Source organism: Gadus morhua, chromosome 4 (genome assembly GCF_902167405.1).
Source record: "Gadus morhua chromosome 4, gadMor3.0, whole genome shotgun sequence".
NCBI classification, from domain to species: Eukaryota; Metazoa; Chordata; class Actinopteri; order Gadiformes; family Gadidae; genus Gadus; species Gadus morhua.
This window is the reverse complement of record NC_044051.1, coordinates 41525436-41548275: the sequence shown is the minus strand read 5'-3', so window position 1 is coordinate 41548275 and position 22840 is coordinate 41525436. Positions and strand designations below refer to the sequence as shown.

The window sequence follows — 22840 nt, the reverse complement described above, 5'->3', positions numbered from 1 at the left end:
TATATTAATACTGTCGACCATCACAGTCACCGGGCTGAGGGGGGATGAGGGGGCTGAGGGGGGGCTGAGGGGGAGGGGGAGGGGGGTGACCGGGCTGATGGGGAGGCCTAGGGGTGAGGGGGAGGGGGAGGGGGGGTGACGGGGCTGAGGGGGAGGACTAGGGGTGAGGGGGAGGGGGGGTGAAGGGGCTGAGGGGGAGGGCTAGGGGTGAGGAGGAGGGGGGGGGGGGGGGGGGACGGACCGGCTGAGGGGGGACTGAGGGTGAGGACTAGGGGTGAGGGGGAGGGGGGATGACCGGGCTGAGGGGGGGATGAGGGGGAGGGGGAGGGGGGTGAAGGGGCTGAGGGAGGAGGGGGAGGGAGGGGGGGATGAGAGGGAGGGGGCTGAGGGGGGGATGAGAGGGAGGGGGCTGAGGGGGGGATGAGAGGGAGGGGGCTGAGGGGGGGATGAGAGGGAGGGGGATGAGGGGGGTTGGTGAGGGGGAGGGGGCTGATGGGGAGGGGGCTGAAGAAGAAGAGAGAGCGATCACAAAAAGAAAGAGAATAAAAAGAAGAAGAGCAGCCTGGATCCAAGGAGAGATGTTTGTTGTTGATGTTTTCATAATATTGTTGTTGATGTTTTCATAACGTTATTGTTGAGGTGTGTGTATCTATGTATGAGTACATATGTATATGTATGTATGTGTTCATATCTATGTATATGTACACAGAGCGCAGGAGAACAGTACTAGTGATGATGATGAGGATGATGAAGAGCGGTTCAGCAGCTCATCATGTCTGGTTCTCCCTCAGATGCCTGTGACCTCACACTGGACCCCAACACGGCCCACAGAGACCTCTCTCTGTCTGAGGACAACAGGAAGGTGACGTGGGTTAGAAAGGACCAGTCGTATCCGGATCACACAGACAGATTTGACTCCCTGCCCCAGGTGTTGGGTAGAGAGGCTCTGACTGGCCGCTGTTACTGGGAGGTAGAGTGGAGAGGAGTGGTTGTTATAGGAGTGACATACAGAGGAATCACAAGGAGAGGACGGGGTGGTGACAGCAGGCTTGGATGGAACAACAAGTCCTGGGTTCTTGATTGTTCTGATGGTCGTTACTATGCCTGGTACAACGGTACAGGGACAGCCCTCCCTCCCCCCCCCGCTGGCTCCACCAGAGTAGGAGTGTATCTGGACCGGCCTGCTGGCTCTCTGTACTTCTACAGAGTGTCCCCAGGTGGAGGAGGGTCCTCAGACACACTGACACACCTCCACACCTTCTGCTCCTCCTTCACCCAGGAGGACCTCCTCCCGGGGGTGAGGGTAGAGTGGGGGGTCAGGGGGGGGTCAGCCTCTCTGTGTCGGTTATAGACACAGATATTATAGACCCTACCACCACCTCCTCCCGGGGGTGATGGTAGGGTGGGGGGCGGGGTCAGCCGCTCTGTGTCGGTTGTAGAAAAAGAAAAAGGGACCTCCTCGACTGTGTGTCTGTGTGTGTGTGTGTGGGACCTCCTCGTCGGACTGAGCATGGCCCCTGCGCGCACACACACACACACACACACACACACACACACACACACACACACACACACACACACACACACACACACACAGTCTTGCATTTGTGACCTTTTTAGGACTCCAGGTAGGGCCAATCATTCTGAGGACCCTGCTTTTCTGTCAACATAGAGGGGTAAAAGTGACATCACTAGGTTCAGAAAAAAATCAGTTTGATCATGTGCACTTGAAACTGTGGAAACACTCATGTAAACCAAACCTCACTTTTTGACAGCATGTTAGGACCTCTTGTCGCCGCCCCTCAAGGCGGGGCAAACAAGTGTGTGTATAAAACCAAGTGGAGACCAAAGTGGATTATGAATATTAACCACCCTCATCTGTAGTTAAACAGTTTTCTGACCATGTAACTGTTATCTCACCTTAATTTCTGTACTACCATAGCCTGGCCAAAGCCTTCCTACGCAATTCCGCTCGATTATCTTCTCCCTTCGTAGCTACGTCTGGGATTTCAGCCATTGACCTGGATTCCTCCAGGAGAATTCATGACCTGGCCAGTCAGCTAACGGAGTGAGGCAGCGCAAGAATACTACAGGCTATCAGTCAAGGGCTGATCCAGTCTTTTTGAATGTAAACACCTCCAGTAAACAATCGTTTCTCAATACCTGAATGTCCAGTCCCTCTGTACTGTACTCTGACAGGAACTGACAATTTCACTGCATTCTTTACATTAGTAATCATATGCATGTGACAAATAAACATCCTTGTATCCTTGTATCCTTGTATCCTTGTACGAAACGATAGTGTAGAACGAGGGGCTGGTCAAGACCAGGTTAGTACTACCACTAAAGACATTATATTGTTGTGCTTTGTAAACTGTATTTTTATTACACTTTTTCTGTTCAAAATAAAGATTGAAGAGTGCATTAATTACAGTACAGTAATTTCAAGTCGACTGACTTAAAATGAAAATAAAATGCTATAACCCCCCCCCCCCCCCCTCCCCCGACAACAAAAACATGTCCTGCCACCCCCACCACTGATCTCAAAAAGAAACTGGATAGCACATCCCATGGTTTCTGACAGTTTCAGAGTGAGGCCACACGCAAATCGTGGCGGCCATTTTGTTGGGACCACTTTCCTGCTTGAGACCAATGATTATGACGGGCGATGAATATTATATATAAGATATTTAATGAATTTGCATATTAAGCCTTATAGTAATTTCAAGTTTTCATAAACCTTGTTATAGAGCTTGTGTTTGCTTGAATAAAAACATTGAAACTTGTTCCTCTATCGTATTTTATTAGTGTTGATGATTAGAACCTGGCCCATTGGTAGCTTTCAATAACTGTATTTCAATAACAAGTTTAATGGACATTTGCAAGCCAGAACATGAAAATACACACTGTGGGAATTTATTTGTTCCACTCTACACAAATAAACAAATAACAAATAAATTCTGACAGTGTGTATTTTCATGTTCTGGCTTGCAAATATCCATTAAACTTGTGATTATAAATACAGTTATTGAAATAAAGTTATTGAAAGCTACCAATGGGCCAGGTTCTAATCATCAACACTAATAAAATACGATAGAGGAACAAGTTTCAATATTTTTATTCAAGCAAACACAAGCTCTATAACAAGGTTTATGAAAACTTGAAATTACTATAAGGCTTAATATGCAAATTCATTAAATATCTTTTATATAATATTAATCGCCCGTCATAATCATTGGTCTCAGGCAGGAAAGTAGTCCCAACAAAATGGCCGCCACGATTTGCATGTGGCCTCACTTTGAAACCATGCGAAGCGCTATCCAGTTTCTTTTTGAGATCAGTGCCCCCCACATATTAAATACCGTACTAAAACAAATGTCAGAAGCAAATGTCATAAGCAAAAGAAATTGCTTCCCACCATTCTTTAAGAGGTTGACTAACCTTGCATTAAAAATACTTTTGGTTAGGCGGTAGAAAATTAGAGAACACACTTTTTTTTGAATATTTTCCTTATCCTGAAATCACCCACCCCCAATTACATATAAATGCATGCAGTTATTATTTGAAACATGAGACAAAAAAATATAAATTGTTTCATTACCTGAAACATCTGCACTGACTTGGCTCGGTGAAGAGTGCAATAACTTGCAGTACAGTACAGTAATTTCAAGTCAACTGACTTTTACAAAATTAAAATGCAATGTTGCCAAACCCCCCCCCCCCCCCGACAACAAAAACATGTCCTGCCACCCCCCCCCCCCCACACCCCCTTCCCCCCTTCCCTGACAACAAAAACATGTCCTGCCCCCAACCCCGACAACAAAAACATGGGGACTGGAGAGCAGATGAGTACTGACAACGAAAACATGTCCTGCCACCCCCCCCCCCCCCCCCCCTTATCCCCCGACAACAAAAAGATGTCCTGCCACCCCCCACCCCCCCCTGACAAAACATGTCCTCATGTTTTCCTTGTGAGAGACACAATCCTATTCCGGACATAGTACTTAACTGCCCTCCAGTCCCTGTTCTTGAGCGCTTCAGGACTCCTTCTGATGCACTCCTCACATTGTTCCTTTCCGGGGGTTGTGCCCTTTGTGATGAACCTTAGGATAGGATGAGACATCTTCAATATTTCCCCATGCACAACATAGAAGCAACAAGACAGACAGATAGTAAACCAATGTCAAAATTTACGCCCGGACCACCACTGACACCATCCCCCGTCAGAAAATACTTCCAACGTCCCTGTCAACAGGTGTTGGAAACGGTGATTAATGCACATTTTATTTATGTGCATTACCACGGATGCGCATCACTAATTCGCATCAGTTGGATTGAAACGCAACTATCGTGTAGTGAGTGGGCAAGTGGGCAACTTATCAAGAAAAAAGTTAGAATCAGGTCAATCAGTCAGTACCTTCCCATTTGCGACTCCACAGCAGCAACTTCCTTGTCACTCCATTTTTTTTTTTGGGAACTTGGTGCCGGGTCTGAAAGACACAACATTTAGATAACACTTGTAAATCATGATCACAAACGTTTCACTCTTGCTCAACAACCTTACTGAACTTTCTCTACCTAGTCCTTATTGAAACAACATTACAGTTTACTTAAGATTGAACTTATTTTATTGATCATGTGATTCACCTGCTTTAAAATTTGAGTGACAACCATATTTCAATTGCTCAAACGCATTGTTGAGTAGGCCAAAACAACAAAAACAAAAAATGAATTAAAAGCTTTCTGTGTCTCTATTTTTTTTTACACAATCTATGTCTGCAATTCCTAAGCCTAAGAGCACCAAGGTAACATAGTATTTAATAGCTGCACTCCTGACAAAGACCTTATCAGCTTTTTAACTTATAAAGTGTTGATTTGCAGTTAGAATTATCTAACTAACAGGAAACCATGAAGGCAGACATGAACCCTTACATTCCATACCTGAATGAGTTGTTTTAGGCTTCTTTTCTGCTGAACTGGTTGATCTTTGTGAGACTGAGACAAAATGTAGAGAAAAGAATAGTGGAAAGATAATTAATGTCCATATACATTAATTGTGCAAAATACAGACCTTCTTAGGAAGACATTTCCCAAAATACCTCTGCTGTCTGATGATGAAGATGAAGGTTTAAAAGCTGATGATCGTCTTGGGGTGGAACAGCGCTGGGGTCGCACTGATGAGTCTAGAAAAACAAGGAAGAATAACCCAAGTATACGCACAATAGTTTTTCTCAAAAGTGAATTTCATATTAATTCTGTTTACTTTAAATTCTGTGTTCAAAGGAAATTAATTTACAGCACTTTTTTGAGGACAATACCTGAGTCAGAAGGCTGCAGCAAAAGTTCTGAAGATGAACTTGATTCTGACATAGGAAAAGTGCAAGAGAATAAGACCTTCATTAACTATCCACAAACTCACACTAGTTAATTTACAGCCAATCAAAACTACTTAATAATTAACAACATATTAAATACTAAAACAAATGTCAGAAGCAAAGGTCAGAAGCAAAAGAAATTGCTTCCCACCATTCTTTAAGAGGTTGACTAAAAGTCTGCTCCTTAACCTTGCATTAAAAATACTTTTGGTTAGGCGGTAGTAAATTAGAGAACACACTTTTTAAAAATATTTTCCTTATCCTGAAATCACCCACCCCCAATTACATATTAATGCATGCAGTTATTATTTGAAACATAAGACAAAACGATATAAATTGTTTCAGTACATTACCTGAAACATCTGCACTGAATTGGCTCGGTGGCACCGATGAGTCTAGAGGAAATACAACATTTTCAAAATACCCTGAAATGTTGGAAACTTCCTGAAATGAAAAAACAATCATTCTGTTTCCAAGTACATACCATAATCTTCTTGACTTGTCATACGACTCACAGAGGAGCTGGATCCTGAAAAAACAACATGGGTATCATGTTCATCTACTTAGAAGATTGTAATCAATCATGTAGACAATATTGGCATTTCCATTCTCTTCTACTGTTATTATTCTGTTTCAGTAAAGACCTCTTCCTATCCACTACTGATACATTATTTACAGTCAAATACAAATTCCTTACCACTGGCCTCAATGGACTCTTCATTCAGACTCTCTTCTTCATCATCCAACTCTTCTGTTATTGTCTGAACAGTTTCTGGAAAACAGTCAAAACACAAATGAGCCAAAATAAGCACAATACATGGACATGGTCATTTTCCCTACACCCTACACTTCTTACCTCTGGGCTCTATGGTAATCTCTTCCAATGTTTTCCCTTTGAAGTCTGCCAACTTTCCCTGCTCGCATGCCATCAGAATTTTGCTTATTTTGGCTAATTGCAGAGTCCCCTCTGGCAAGCGGTAATACTGCCTGTGGATTCTTATGTCGTGCCCTAAAAACTCCGCCAACTGATCAAGTTCGGTGTCTGTAAGGTTCAGCACCTTGCTCAAGGTGGCCACTTGCTTTCTGAGTTTCGTCGAAGAGAGGGTCTGCGGCTGCTCAGCTCCACATTCTCTTGCGTAGACACGAATGCAGTCTGACCCCTTTAAGTGAGATGCACTGCCAGGCCTGGCGAATAAGAAGTCATTGTCAGGTAGGATCCCGCAATTTGATCTCTCCTTTGCAAGCAGATCCAATGACTTGACCATAGCAGGGGTCAATAGCACCGGCACCTTCCTTCCTCTTTTCCCTCTTACTTCCATGCGTGAAAAGTATTTGCATAGAATTTTTTCCACCTCCGATAAGGCATGAGCGATGTCATCATGTACAGGTGTTGACACCCTGGACAAGTAGGTCGTCAACAACATCTTGGAAACCTCTCCTTGTCGACGCCGATTGAACAGGATAACTTTGGCAAGGATCACTTTGGCGAGATTGGTCCAGTTTCTTGGCGTCTGGTCACCGGAAAGCACGTTGGAGTACTCCTCCTGTTTCTCATCCAGATGAAGGTGCAACTTTTTGACGTCATCAGTAAATGGAATAAGCTGAGGCGCATTCCATTTAGCTTCCTGCAGTGTTCGGTAAGCAGACGCAGAAATGAACTCATTCCACCGTGTTCTATATATCTCGCGGAAGTTTTCAATCAGCTTTGCTTTGTCTTGATTTCCTGATATGAGGGCTTCACATGCAACAAGGTCTGCTACTTTCTTTATGCTATGTCCCAGTTTTAGTGCCAGAGATGACTTTTTGATGGTGTTGGTGTTCTCGTCATAACCTGCAACAACCTTTACTGCTCTGATTAAATGATGGAAATTTGATGGCATGACATACTGCTCAATACTCTTCAGAGGAGTGACCTCCTGTCCAGCCAGCAATAATCTTCCAAGCTCTCTTAGTGTTGCGCGGATATGCTCATCCTGTGACGCTCCTTTCTTGTTTAGCATTTGCTGTGCTAATGCAATTATGCATCTGTCTTTTTGAACTGCCTGTGCGATCTTGTCCTGGCACATGTTACTTATCATTTTCCATGTTTTGGTTGTCACACCAGCAGGAACTGGCTGAGCAAATGCACACAAAGACTGAACTCGCGTTTTTCCTGGCTTAGCTTTACCACATTTCTGTGAAAGAGCACACCGTTTCATATGCTTCCACATGAACTTCTTTTTGAAAAGTCCTTGACAATTGGGACAGTGGTGATAGTCTGAGGCATCTGCATTGGCACCACTGGATTGTTTGCAAGGCACTACCACACCTTTCCCTTCTCTAAGTGCCTCTACGTTATGGGCTCGGTTCCCCCTTTTCCGTAAGTAGTCTAACTGCAGCCTTCTTTCCTTAGATCTTTTTGGACATGCCAGTGCTCTGGCCACTTCTGCCTCATCAGCATGCCTCTGTTCGAGATGGCGCGCAAGCTTTGGGTAACATTTATCACAAAAAAGGCAGTAGTTTATTTTCTGATGGTACTTTTTTGTCCCATCCTTCAGTTTTTTTACGTTCATTACAACCACGGAAGTACTGCTACTCTCCACTGCACTTTCACTTTCCTCTGGCAGTTGTCTGACCCTCTTGTACACTTTTCTGGGTGGAATCTTGAAAGCAAATCGGCAAGAACAAAAGTAAACTGTAAATTGTGCATGCACATGTGACAATATAGACACATTTTAAATTGCAAGACCATTTGTCATATTCTACTAACAAACTACAAGAGCAGATCTTCACAGTGTGACTTCAGCAGGTAAGACATTCAAGGTTCTCACACATTTAAAGTAACTCACCGGCACTTTCAAAGGCTCTTCATCAGAGGAGCCATCTGATTCCTCAGATTTTTGAGGGACATACTCCTTGTCCTCGTCACTTACACTTTCACTACTGGAGGACTCAGTCTCAGTAATGTTCAGCATCTTCTTGGTTAACTAAATTGATATGAAACCAACCATTTGAATTGTAAAATATCTATATATTTTTTCCCCAACAATAGACTACTTGCCAACACCTCCGACTAACAACTTTGTCACAAACCTTCTGACAAGCAGGTTACTAACCCTGACCTGGTAAAATAACCAGAATTATTCAACTACTACAGCCTTTCTGCAAACCTTCTGTACTGTACACTGTTGATGCTAATATTTATATATATATATATATATATATATATATACACATACATACATATATATATATATACACATACATACATACATACATACATACATACATACATACATACATACATACATACATACACATACATACATACACATACATACATACATACATACATACATACATACATACATACATACATACATACATACATACATACATACATACATACATACATACATACATATATATATATATATAAAGGGATAAAGAGTTACATCACCAGTTATTTTGAATGTCAAAGAATTCAAACACCACACTTACGAATACGCTGTCTGTCCTTTCTAGAGGAGGTGGCTCTGGCTCTTCCTAGATGAATGGATGTTAAGACAGACAGACAAGTTTACACACACTCACAATGCTATGAAATTAGAATACAACCAACATTTGAAATGACTGTCTATCCACAAGATTCCAAAACACACAGTGATGCATTACAGTAAGCTCTGGTGGCTCTATGAAAGAACATGCATCCATAGGGATACCCCACAGTAGAGCAAAGTTGACAGCTAACATAACAGTAGCTTTTTTACTAGAATAATGTGGATAGTAACCTGTTGCAGTTCTTCCAAAAGCAAACCAGAAGTACTAACAGGTATGCTGTCTTGAACCAAATGATGTCTTTTTGCACACTCATCATGGTGTTGGCGCAATCCATCCATACGTTGTCTCAATCTGCCCAAAGCCTACAATTTAAAACATCCTATGTCAATCACACAAGTTTTACTGAGCACACTTAGTGTTACGGACAGGCAAAGGCTTGGGTCTTGTGTTTGGGTGTGTCTACGTGATGACGTGGTGGTGGTGGCAGTAGTGATTTGAAATATCACCTGTTCACTCGCTAGGTGAGAGTTAGTTAGTGAGTGGGTGATGGGGGAAGCCTACTTTTTGCTGACCGCTTTATGCTTCCCATTTTTGGCACTTTGCACTTTATCCTGCTGGGAGTCTGCACTTGCACTTTATCCTCGCTTATGCACTTTATCCTGATATACTTGAAGTCTCGTTTATAGATTACTGCTGAACCTGTGGATTCTATCGCTACTGTGGATAATATGGATATGAACTGTCTGACTCACTGATGTTTTTAATGCTTGGATACTGTGAAGATTAAATAAAGCAACCTAAACTGAAACTTGATTGTTTGAAAGTTTGGACAACTAGTGCGTCGGGCACGTTAGTTTCCCCTACTCAGCTGCTTGGCGACTGAAATTTGTGAGACAGTCGCCAATACTAAGTATCATACTTTATTCAAATAACTTGAACAAGATAACTAGGGAATACCTCAGCTGAAACATTAGGACAAAACAGATTTGCTTCAGGAAGAAAGAGTCATTTGTTTTTTGTAAAGTTGACGCTGTTTGGGGTGCAGACTTTACAAAAAGCAAATGACGTTTAATGACAACAGTCATAAACACAAAAAAAGTGTCATTAATGTTTGTTCATTCTACACGTCATGTTCAGGGATGCGTTTGGCATAGGACATAAAAAATATACGAAATATACGTACTACATAGCGCGGCCTGGCAACGGGAACCCCCCAATTTCCTCGTTCCATTGGCACAATCTATTTCCAGTGTTAATTTTGTCACTTATTTTAGATTTAGTCTTAGTCTTAGTCTTTTGACGAAAATGCTTAGTATATTTAGTCACATTTTAGTCATTGTTTTCCTTTGTAGTTTTAGTCGACGAAAAGTCCTTACATTTTAGTCAACTTTTAGTCAAAATGTTTTCTCTTTTTAAACTAGTTCAATTAGGCTAACCCTATATAGGCTATATGGACACCTGCTAAGTTGTTCCACTCAAATAGAGTACTAAAGTGAAAACGTTACGTTGTCCTGGCAACCGGATTTTCAGTTCTAAACAACCGAACGAGAGATGGCGTTCTCCATTGCTTCCATGTGTTGTTTCTTTCAAAATTAAAATAAATCAATTTCAAGAGGTGAAAATCACTACCAATCGAAAAATGTCGAGGCGTTCATGTATTCCCCTGGGGTATTAAAAGGAAAAGTTTGTAAACGTTAGTTTAGTTTAGTTTTTTTTTTAATATGAAGACAATCTATTCTCAATATTACTTACATCATTGGTAAAGCAAACTCACAAATCAATTCGCAAAAAGATTGTTCCTTTTCTATAAAAGGTTTGTGTGGCATAGGATTTCCCCTTGTTAATTTGGTATGTGTAGAACCGAAAATCTGTTGCTCTCGAAACGTGACGTCACACTTTAGTACTCTTGTCCGTTCAGCCTTCAAAACGATAGCTGGTAAATTGTGAAAAATGCATTAAACTGTAATCAGAAAACGCGGTTATATGCTATAAACCCTATAGTATCTTGGGTATAAAGGCTGGGACGAATTTCAAAGTCCACCTTATGTTGAAGTATAGACCGTGGCGATTCCCATTGAAACGAATGGCGCGGTGATTTTCTTCAAAACGAGAGCCGGTAAATTGTGAAAAATGAATTCAACTGTAATCAGACAACGCGGTTATATGCTATAGACCCTAGTATCTGTGGAATAAAAGCTGGGAAGATTTCGAATCATGTACAATGCATAACGTTAGCTCATAGCTGAGTGGACCATACCTCCCGTTGCCAAGTCGTAGCTAAGGTCCGTCCTATTTACTGGAGGAGTGAACAGTTGCATAAGAACCTTACGGGAGTGTACTGATTGGAAAATATCGTGCATTTTGAATGTCTAAATAGCACACCAATAGCATTTTCGTCCTGTGTTCTCGTAATGTAAATCTGTAGTCTGATAAAGTCATTTACAATCCATTAAAACCATGCACGGAAAGCAGCCTGAAAAGATGATTAAAACAGTAGTAATGAAATCAGGGTAAAACACATACCTTCTCTGACCATTGCTGTGAAATTGTGCTGTCATTAGCTGACTCCATGGCTTCTCTGTAACAAAAACGTGCAAATACTATTAATCAACTCGAACTAGTTCATCCGTTTTGGCTAGGCCTACTAGTCTTGAGCTTATAATCATTCGAGGCTATGTTGTTAAAGAAAATTATATGACGTTTGCATGCAAGTGGGCAAAGCCATCAGGATCGCGCGTGCAAGATGTAATTAAGACGTAATGCTACTTAAAATGACTTCTTTATTGTGCCAGAATTTTCCAATAGTGCAAAAGCAAGTTGAAGACGCCGAGATAATCGAACGCTCCACGACAAACATTTACCTAATAAAACTGTCAAAAGCATGAAACCTCCACTTTATTAAAACCGTCTTGTCGGGTAAAATACGCAAAGCAGCAAAGCTATGATCAAATCCAGCAACTAACTTTCCTTAGCGATTTTCAGCAACACTGACTAGCCTCCCTAAAATGTTAAGTTCTACTCGATTAAAAACGTATGAAATAATGCTTTACACGTCAAACACTGTACACATTTTAGCAAAATAGCTGTGGAGAGTTATACAGAAATGGCTTTGGTGAACATTTTTCTTACCTGCATGCATTCATACATCAGTCTTGACCATCCATCCAAGTCTTGTTATCCAAACTTTTGCATTAGGTGAGGAGATATCCCGCGAACTTGCCAGGTTGAAATTGGGGGAGGGGTACATTAAGGTATATCTTAGGACCATACACCAGTTTGTGTTTAAATGAAGGCGCGAACTACGATCACGTGTTACAGCAGTGGGGGGTTGGGTCGTCAGTGCTAGTCTATCTTAGGACCATACACCAGTTTGTGTGTTACTAAAGGCGCGAACTGCCGTCAGTGAGAAGGGATGCAGAAATACACATGATGAGTTTAAACAGTTTAATAAGGCTATTTAATAGTGAATTATTGTAGCAAGGACTTTTATTCTAAAACAGTTGTAGGCACAGGAAACAGTTGGAGGGAGACATGGTTGATGGCAACTGAGTTGGAGTACCCAAAAAGTAGGCTACTCGAATTATATTTTGTTGTATTTGTATTGTATTGCCTATTTACCTCCAAATACAACACTTCTTGAGACTTGGGAGTGGCATAGAGGATGGGCGTGGAATGGGTGTGGTTTCAGAATTTCATACACACTGCAGTACCACTAAATGACCAGAGGGGTCCCCATTTTGGGGTCTCCACTTAGGAGTCAACCAGGAATCAACCCCTACACACACACACTTCGACAAAAACACAAGATTCTGAAGACTTTTACATTTTCATTACCTAGTTCCTACAGACATATAAGCATGTCATTACAACCCCCCCCAACAGCTTTTCCTTCTTAGGACCATGGTCTAGGTCTCAACTTTGTCTTCAAGTCCTAATATGGAAGGTATTTTTACAACCGCGAGTCTTAACATGGTCACAAAAACAAGAACACACACACACACACACACACACACACACACACAGCTGAGGCCTCCCCCCCCCCAGAGCCCCGGGAGGAGGTCCTGGGCTCTGGGGACGCTGACGCTACACCGAGACGCTGAGCCCGGGCTCAGCGTCTCGGTGTAAGTTATAGACACACACAGGCTCAGCGTCCTCCTCCCGGGGCTCTGGGGGGGGAGGACGCAGCTGTGTGTGTGTGTGTGTGTGTGTGTGTGTGTGTGTGTGTGTGTGTGTGTGTGCGTGTGTGTTAGTCAGTGTGTGTGTGTGTGCGTGTGTGCGTGTGTGCGTGTGTGTGTGTGTGTGTGTGTGTGCGTGTGTGTTAGTCAGTGTGTGTGTGTGTGTGTGTGTGTGTGTGTGCGCGTGTGTGTGTGTGTGTGCGCAGGGCCCCGCTCAGTCCGACGAGGAGGTCCCTTTTTTTTTTTTTCTTTGGAGCGTTTCCCAAAACTCCTCTTAACATGAACGTGCGTGCACTGCACTAACGACGTTCCTAGGATTGTATCTGTCCACTGACACGGTGCTGAGATGGGCTCTGAGGTGAAGACCCAGGAACGTCGCAAGAAAATGGGGTTAAAACGGGTTCAAATATCTCCCCATCAAGGCCAACAGCAGAGTAGTCTAATAAATGAATATACTGCAATAATATGAATGCTACAAATATCAAAACACAATTGATTAGGCCTAGGCCGACATATGCTTTCTCAGTCCTTATCCTGAACGCACTGTACGTATATTTTTTCACGGCATATTCCCCCCTGAAAGTCAAAAATAGCTTGTGTGACAACTCCATTTATCTTAATGTTCTGATTTCTGAAACATGCTTTGCACGGCAAAGAGAGCAGACTTTATCTGCTTCCGCACAAGGTTCATTGATTGACGCGCACTTTCTAGTGTAAAATCATTGGTGTAAACATTAAAAACGCAGCGTTCCATTCATTCATTCATCATCTATCGAACGCAGAGGCTGGGCATTGACACACGGCTATTGCTGACCCGATGAGGAGAGCTTGGTCTAGATGATGCGCAGGCCTTTTTGCACTGCCATGCCGGTTCGGTCGCAGCTTGGCTCGCACAGTGATTTCACTTTCACTTTCTCTTATCCCAAGTTTCCCGAGGGGGCGCGGGTACGGGCTTTCTTGGTTGACTGGAGAAGACGGGGCTGCGCACAGAGTCTAGACCTCTTTCGAATAATTTACATACTCCCGAATTTTTTAATTTTTTTATGAATTTTATGCTGTGCTACAAACTATTCTGCCTTTCGATTTGTATTTCAGTGAGAAATGTCTTTATTAACATGATTAAAAACTATTCTGCCTTTCGATTTGTATTTCAGTGAGAAATGTCTTTATTAACATGATCATGCTTTGTATAGTGAAAGTAAAAGAATAAATAAAAAAGTGCATTATTTTAAATTGGTGATGGGACCGTGACTTGGTCCGGACCCGGGCCGCGGCCCGCCGTTTGGAGAGGCCTGCTGTAGACCCTCGACGAGGTATCTAAAAGTCATTATGTATGCAGAACATTTAATGAAGAGCTTAGTATACTGATTCATGTTGGCCTTCACATCATCCAGAGCACGTTGAGTTCAGTTATAATAGAACATATGGTTTTAGGGGGGCTTTATTTAGGCCTATATCGCTGAATAAATCTTCTATCATGAAACCTCTTGTCCTTCAATGCAGTTTGTGTTTTGCTTGTTGAACCCTTTGTAGCTTACAGACAAATATAATGTCTATGAAACGCAGCTTTGACTTCAACAGCAGACGTCACTTCATCAACCCCTTGATTGTAGTGATTTCTGTGGACACACACACACAGTACACACACAGTACTCGCACTGTACACACACACACACAGTACACACACACAGTACTCACACAGTACACAAATACACACAGTACACACACACACACACACAGTACACACACACACACACACACAGTACACAAACAGTACTCGCACAGTACACACACACACACAGTGCACACACACACAGTACTCACACAGTACACAAATACACACACACAGTACACACACACACACAGTACACACACATGAACGTGCAGCACAAGTCCAGAGGGCCGATGTAAATGATTTCAGTCTCAAACTCGGCGAAAAAGGCTGTGGCGCTCCAGAGGGGGCGGGGCCAGGACCGGGAGACCACGCCCCCACCCGGGCCGCGCCTCACCGGGGGTCCTGGGACTGACCCCGAGACGGCCGAGACCGCCCTGCGCCGCGGCCGCACCACAGGGCGGACCCCCAGGTTAGTTACCGTCATGTTTTGTATTTATTTTGTCACCATTATTGTTTTATAGGGACAAACATTAACAAATGTCCCCTACTGGGGATTGATAAAGTTCTATCTATTGAACAGAAAGAAACACTTAAGAAATACTTTACACACTTTACCACGGCATTGGCCTACTGAATGCCACATAAAAATATAATTATGTTTTTGCACGTTTGCAACGTTTAAAAGTCCAGCGGAAGGTTTATGCCTCCACTGGTGTTGCTTAAGCCAATAGCCTTTTGAGGCACTGTTGTTTCTGAATATTAGTGTTAAGGGCCAATAATGCTTATTATCATACATTAGTCACCATGTCTGTGGACGCATTTGTATGCAGTCATATGTTAATATAACCCCCCCCCCTGCCGCCGACAAAATCTCACTCTGACCTCAGTTCAAAACTTGAGAGCCCTGCACAAAAATACATGATTACACATGAAAACATCTTTTGAAAACAAATGAAATGGGCCAAAGCAAATAAAGAAGTGGTCACCTTCCTCAAGAGGGATAGAAGTGATGGGTTTGTTCCAGAAGGGTGACGTCATGCATTGGTGACCCTGTGGCGGAGGGAGCCCAGTGTCAGTGCTGGTGAAGAGAGGCACTGGCTGTCTGCCACAGGAAGAACGACAAATGGATGCAATCAAATCACATTTCTGTAACTTTGAGTTGGGCTAACATAGCATGCCTGCATACAACAAGCTGTTGGGTTTTTAAACTAGCTGTAGGCCTAGCTGCTACTGCACACACACTGTCAGGATGACATCTACTGTATGCTATATGTATTTATGTTTTTATTTTTTATGTTGTGTATTGGCTGTTTTGACTACTGTTTGCAAACCAAATTGCCCCTCGGGGTCAATAAAGACTACGCTACTACTAATACTACTAGTTCGATGCTGAATCAACGCATTCAAATGAATCGTTTCTCTTTTTCTAAATGTAAGCTTTTACATGATGACTGGTTATGATTTGAAGAGTTTGGTTGGGCGTGAAGGACTAGCGGGTTCTAGCGGAGTGTCATGGAGTCTCACAGAGATACCCTAACCCTAACCTCCAGAGGTTTGTCACGCATCAACTCGCCCCAGATTTCCATGTCCAGCTCTCAAATTTGAGATGCAAAACCTTGTTCGGATTAGAGTTCTTGGCCTGCATGCGATTCCACGCTGGTGGAGGATAATAACACACATACAAATTAAGAAACATAGTGCCATTTCATTTGGAACCGTTTTAAAGAAGTGCATAGATATTTTTCCGTCATTTTTAACTCTTGGATGTCAAACAAAAATAGGAATCGGAGGATCGACCCCTTCAGATTTCTCAGAAATACTGGGCAGTACGTGGCCAATGGTCGACTATAAAAACGACCTGTGGCAAGTCCCTCGTCGTCGACGGGTAGTTCTCAATGAAATGAACAGACGGGTTAGCGTTGCAACGATTTCATTCGTGCAGCCCAGGAACAAAACGGAAAGTGCAATACAACGTAGGTTCTTCCTCGATGGGGTATTAGGGTGAGGGCGGGGCCACCTGGTCAGGCGCGTCGGGGTCGGGGTCGGCGGCGGGGGTACACCTCCCGTTGCCTCCGGCTCACTCCTGTCGAAGGGAAGCGTCCGGTCGTTAGTATAGCGTGCAGAATTAGTCCGCCGTCGATACTCTCTCCCACCAGTCCACTTCCTCGCCTCCTTCCTGTCAAGCCCTCAAGACTCTTTGCCCGTCTCCGTCCCTGATGCCCGTGACCGCCTGGACACGCTCGATGGGCGATCAGGCGCAGCTGCGCGGAGGGGTATGATACTATCTTCCGTTTACTTCCTGTCCACGGGGAGGGCGGGGCTTGCTCTGGCCGCCGGCGTGGGATTGCCACAGGACTGTCATGAAGGATCGTTCTACATTGTATTGTATTTACCATTGTCTGGCACGTGGCGCCGTTGACGTGCAACAGGATGAAATTCTCCCAGTTGTTCTTCACTCTTGGAACGCTGACAGATGGATGGGGCATTTCTAACGGCTTATAAACAAACTACTTCTATGACTCATAACATATTCATATTTCATACATCTGCATCACATTGATGTGATTCAGAGTGTAAATATCTGTTGAATAACATCTTACCAACTGAAGCTACCATGTCAGCTAACACCATAAGTAGAAGACAATTCTATGGAGAACACTCATGAGTATTGTCATTGTTTTTATTGAGATCCCCAGCAGCAGAAATGACATATGATGCATGTTGGACATCAAAATAGGACCAATTAAATGAACACTTAGCCAATGGTCAGATCTATTTTTTTGGTCAAAGACTTAATCAAAACTAGTGCTTCACAAAGTTAAAGCATGCAAAGTCAACTAAGCCCTGAACCTGAATGTGGAGCGGACATGTGTCCCTGAGCCGTCTCTGAAGCGCCAACATGCTGCTCAGAAGCTGAGCCTCATATACTCTTTTAGGCTAACCCTTCTTTTGTTCCCTCAGACAGCTACTCAAACTGAAGTCTTGGTCTTGTATAGCAAACACAGGATTATTCATTCAAGAAACAGCATCACTCTTATATATTTGTTTTACCCTAAAACACTGGATCCATTGCATCCAGAAAACCTAGATAATCACATCATTAAGGTAGGAGATATGTGACCCAATTTGGCATTCATGATCCCTACAGATAAAACTAATTGTGTCTCTAGTCCACTTACATATATGCTTTTCATCCTTACATATAGTTGTCTTATCAATGGAAATGATACACAATGTAAACTTATTTTATAAATATGACTATTAATCACTCTCGGGATTTATGTTTTACTAAATGAAAATCGGGCAAAAAGAACAAAAGTAGAGGGATCTCCTTTCATCCAGACTCGATGTCCCCACAGACTTTAGGCATGAATCTGCTGATTTGTGAGGCTATACAGTATCACAGAAGTCTTGCTCTTGCTCTTGGTCCTCCTGACACTGCTCCTTGGTGAAGACCTGACCCTCAGAATTGCTTTTCCACACCATCTTATGGTGGTTGCTCAAAGTCGCTTCGTTCAGCAACTGTTGGGTCTGGAAACGAAACCAAAAGAGGTGAGCTCTAGTGCAGGCAGTTCCTCGTGAAACCATTACAAATGTATTGTTTTCAATATTTCAGAATAAAAACAATGTAGAGACCCTGTTTCGTAACCTTTTTCTAATATGGATTGTCTCTAGATTCTAAAACTCTTCATTAACACAAAAGGCACGCATCTATCTAATAGGCTGGTATGCTTGAGCCTGACGTATGTTACGACGTATCATAAACAATGGGAGGACAATAATATATGACTATTTTTAAGGGTAGACTACTTTGGCTTGTTTTCGGTGCCCTACCAAAGCATAAAACACATCACAGTTAACCATTGGGCATGTACTGCCCAATATTTTACTACATTAGTCTACTGCATTTACCTTGATGGTAATAGGCAAACCCTAAATATGTCAATTTCCTTCATTTAAAAAATCAGATATTTTACTGATATGTGGGCCACTAAACAATTTTTTTTCCCTGTTTTCATTTCAGAAATCTGGTTTTATTGTCCCCCTATGCTGTATTTGTATAATTTATTTGAAGTTAAGCATGTGACTTGACGAGGCTTCTGCAAGAGATTTGTCTCATTATCCTAATTTAATGAAGAACATCCTATTAAATCCTAAATAACTTTACAATGCTAGTGTCTAATAATGATTGCTGAAGGCTGATTGGTCTTTCTGCACCTAACTCCCGCAAACCCCCTAATGGCTGTTATGACTCACTTGATTCAAGATGGCAGTATTCATGGCAGGGTCGTTCAGTTCCTGGATGTCCTCTAAACGCACCTTCACCTTGAGAACCCGCTTCCTAGTACCTGATTCGCACACGCAAACACACACAACAAAACAACAATTGAACTGTTTTTTCCAACATTTGGAAGTAAGGATGACAATATGTAACCTGACTCTCATCAGACGAATTTCCTTCCACCTAGCTCAACTCATCCATCTGGGATCGCTCCCGTTGGGAGTTATTTGGGGCGACAGATTTAATGGTCGAGCTAATTTTGATCGATGTGACGTAGCCGATAAGCGACTGTTTAGATTCAGACAACAATGGCGGCGTGCATCGAGGAAGCCAGCGTCAACATTGATGCTGCTATTTCATCCGTGTTGTCCAATCTAGCAAATACTCTTTCTTTAAAAGAACATCAGAGAACGCTCTCATCAGCGTCACGGGTTGATTTCGAGGTGAGTGGTTGAAGTAGCGCGTCAATAAAGATGGTCTATCCAATCATATGCAAGGATTTTTGACATGGCCCAGCCTACTAAAACACCTCTCCAATGGATTGATGCCATATGGATGAGTGGAGCTAGGTGGAACGAAGTTCATCTGGCGAGAGTCATATATCATATATATTATTATTATTATTATTATTAATGTATTTTTTTTTCTAATAACATACGGCTAACCCAACTCCAGAACACTCAACGGTTGCTTACAGGTACAGAGAAACGGATGCAACTCATCACATGATCGTTGGCCCCATCTTCCAGAAGTCCTGCCAGTCATCACAGCGCAGTTTTGAGGGAGGAGAACACCGAAATCGGGACTCCAATGTCTGAAGGAGGAGTTGCGCCCGTCCGACCAGTGTTCTCCATATTTGAATAGGCCGATCCAGACATTCAATTCATCAATTGCCGTCGCGACTGCCTGGTTCTCCTCTGGGTTCCTGATGCTGACCAGGTCTGTGTGGGTACTCCTGCAGTACACCTGTGCATCGGTCCAGGACATTGCCTTGCTCACCAAGACATATCGTTCTCCACCTTTTCTGTTACCTGAAAATGCATTCATTCCTTTGTTTGAATCAAATGCATTTTATTAATTATACCTCTGAAAAAAAGTAAAACGTTATGGCTTGCAAGGTGCTGTAGGTGAGATATGAGTTGTAAAGAGAGAGCAGAAAAGAGCAGAACAGGAGACATCCCCTCACTCTCTGCTCTCCCTCCATATTTTTCTCCACCTTAGAGTGGAGAAACAAGTGTTCATTTCACGCAACTGGGATGAAGAAAATATAGATATACCCTGAACCAATCGGAGAAGAGATGCCCTTATTGGTCAGGAATGCCCTGGGAGCATTTTAAAAAATTGAAATGATCTCATACAGAGGCAGGCGTGGTCATCACGAAACAGATATTATCAGAGCGCACCAATAACTGACCGAAGTGTATGATCCATATTCATGTGTGTATGTTCCTTACCATCATAACAGATGAAAAATAATTTGGTCGAAATTCCACCAGTGTACCACTTTCCATTATGTTGTCGAACAAACATTTCAGCGTTGCTACTTCCTTCGAAATTACGGTACTTTCTCCCTCCCTCTTGGTAGAAGTCTTTGTCTGCCAGTGACCAACGCCACTCTTTATGACCTCCATAATGAAGGCCGATCCACAGCTCGTCATGAGCCTTGTCTGCACTCAGGCCCAGCAGAGACTTCATTGCCCCCATGTCGTCTATGGTGGCCAGGTCGTAGCCTCTCTCTCGGCAGTAGCTCTGGGCATCAAACCAGGATTTGGGGGTTTCAATCAAACAGTGTTGGCGGTAGTCGGCACAGAAGGACGGGACACACAGTCCTGGTAGGGTAGATAATCACATGACTTGCTGAGATTCATTACTGAGACATTCCTCTTTGATGCACACACCTATCAGTAAGGAAAAATCCAATTACCAACCTGAGATTAGAAGAGTTTGTATCCATTCCATAGCATTCATGTCTGCATAGTAAAAAAAAAAGACCTTAACCCTCATAAGGTGTTCGGGTCTGTGCGACCCGTTTTCAGTTTTTAGCTTTATAAAAGTGATACAAATAATTATTTTTTTGAACTAAGATTCATTGGCTTTGGCTCATTTTCTGTGAGGAACCTAAATCAGAAAACATTTTCAAGGACCCCCCCCCTGTATACCCCCCCATCACATTTATATTACACACAGGGTGTTCGGGTCCAGTGGACCCGGAGCTAGTTTAAGTGTGGAAATCATAGGTTCTGTGCACCCTCATTTTCCCTTTCTCCTCTGTGTGTGTGTGTGTGTGTGTGTGTGTGTGTGTGTGTGTGTGTGTGTGTGTGTGTGTGTGTGTGTGTGTGTGTGTGTGTATGTGTGTGTGTGTGTGTGTGTGTGTGTGTGTGTGTGTGTGTGTGTGTGGAGAGTAAAGCAGGTGAATGGGCCCTTGGTGTGAGCACCCACAGTGTGCACCCACTGTTCCCGCACAAGGTTGCAACATTGGAGCACCCAACACTATCTACACCCATATTCCCACACATTTCACCCTCTGTCTTGCGGGAACCAAGCTTGGGGATCTGACACTATAAAAAATCTCTGTCAGCGTGGTTCCATACCACAACTGATCAAGATGGCAAAGCTATTCTCTGTTCAGACTGCCTTACAGTTGATATTTGAAGAGACAGGGTTTTGATGGTGATGCAGAGGAAACAGTTTCAGAAAGTGAGGATAACATTTCTGAAAATTCAGAGTCTGACACTGAGTTTGAAGAGGAGGATCAGCATCAGCCAGCTCCGAAACGTAAAAGACAAATACACAATATACATAATACATAATAATATAAAACACAATATACATGCAACCAGTGCAAAAAATACATATGCAATAAACACACAGTGAGACTCTGCCCCTCATGTGTGGTATAGTCTGATATACGTATAATGGCTGTGTTCAAAGGCTTTAATGTGTTGTTCAGACAGATGTTATTGAGTACGTTTCAATTTCTAATGATGTTGATAATTTCCCAGTTATGCCTGTTTTATGATGCATTTCCTTATTTTATTACATGCTAATACGAAAATAAACAAAAACGAGTGGCACCTCTATTCATAAATCTGATTTAACAAAGGTAAAGGGAACTAATTTAACATATGTGTTGTTTATATTACTTGCAATTGGGTTGAAGTAACCATTTGGTGAGTATTTAAAAAAAAAGTTAGATTATGTTGAATTAAAAGGCCTAAAATGCAATGGGTCCACCAGACCCAGCAGCACCTCCTGTGTAACAAAAAAACGAACACCCTATGAGGGTTAAAGTAGTACACTTGTAATGGATGACTTCAGGATTGTGCAACCTGGACCCAATTTTATGGAATGATTTGGACAATAATCTCTAAGATGTGCGAGAATGCTGCAGTTGTAATCAGCTAAAAACAGCCTTTTACATTTGGGCAATATTCCTTGCAGGCGCGTGCCGTCGATATGGGCAGGTGGGGCGGCGAACTCCCTGCAAAAGCATGCTCCCAAAAGAATTGTTCCTCAGTAAATCATTGCTCCAAGTTTATTTTTCATAATGTGATTGTCACATTAACTATCTATTGTTTCTGTAGGCTTTCCGACTATTTTTGATCTGTTGATATCAAATTGATTGTGGCGATTTGAGTTGAGTTCTGTTTAACGTGTCATGCAATGTGGGGCGGTGGAGCTCAACGACCGCGTCCCTCCGTATGTTTCTCGCATAACCCTGCAGGCTGCAATAAGAATTGCATTCCGCGCTATAAGACGCCCATATGGTCGTAAAGTAGTCTGCCACATGGTCATATTCTAGGACTGTTGTTGTCGAATTACTCCGCCTGTATCTTTCGGCATTGAAGCCTAT

The 22840-nt window shown here is 42.8% G+C and overlaps 2 protein-coding genes and 2 long non-coding RNA genes across 5 annotated transcripts; 1 reads left to right on the top strand and 3 right to left on the bottom strand.

Annotated features, from left to right (window-relative positions):
- The first annotated feature begins 1318 nt into the window (after positions 1-1318).
- LOC115543098 (uncharacterized) lies at positions 1319-13005 on the top strand. Its single transcript, XR_003976664.1, has 2 exons — positions 1319-1596; positions 12902-13005. It is a non-coding gene; the product is annotated as an uncharacterized LOC115543098 (long non-coding RNA).
- On the bottom strand, positions 3910-6442 carry LOC115543093 (suppressor protein SRP40-like). 2 transcript variants are annotated; one of them, XM_030355651.1, is made up of 7 exons: positions 5860-5896; positions 5729-5770; positions 5319-5363; positions 5100-5183; positions 4942-4995; positions 4418-4490; positions 3910-4103 (listed from the first exon to the last, which is right to left on the bottom strand). In XM_030355651.1, exons 1-7 carry the CDS (start codon positions 5879-5881, stop codon positions 3959-3961), a joined length of 465 nt encoding a protein of 154 aa, XP_030211511.1. In that variant the 5' UTR covers positions 5882-5896; the 3' UTR covers positions 3910-3958. The 2 variants fall into 2 exon arrangements, with proteins under 2 accessions (XP_030211511.1, XP_030211510.1); XM_030355650.1 differs by having other exon boundaries at positions 5729-6442.
- Positions 8856-12571, bottom strand: LOC115543099 (uncharacterized). The gene is made up of 3 exons (XR_003976665.1): positions 12045-12571; positions 11439-11493; positions 8856-8900 (listed from the first exon to the last, which is right to left on the bottom strand). It is a non-coding gene; the product is annotated as an uncharacterized LOC115543099 (long non-coding RNA).
- Positions 13006-17975: 4970 nt separating the features above from the next.
- LOC115543092 (snaclec stejaggregin-B subunit beta-1-like) lies at positions 17976-20514 on the bottom strand. The gene is made up of 4 exons (XM_030355649.1): positions 20442-20514; positions 19683-20018; positions 18963-19054; positions 17976-18236 (listed from the first exon to the last, which is right to left on the bottom strand). The coding sequence occupies exons 2-4, from the start codon at positions 19972-19974 to the stop codon at positions 18096-18098; spliced, it is 525 nt and encodes a 174-aa protein (XP_030211509.1). The 5' UTR covers positions 19975-20018; positions 20442-20514; the 3' UTR covers positions 17976-18095.
- Between the last annotated feature and the right edge of the window lie 2326 nt (positions 20515-22840).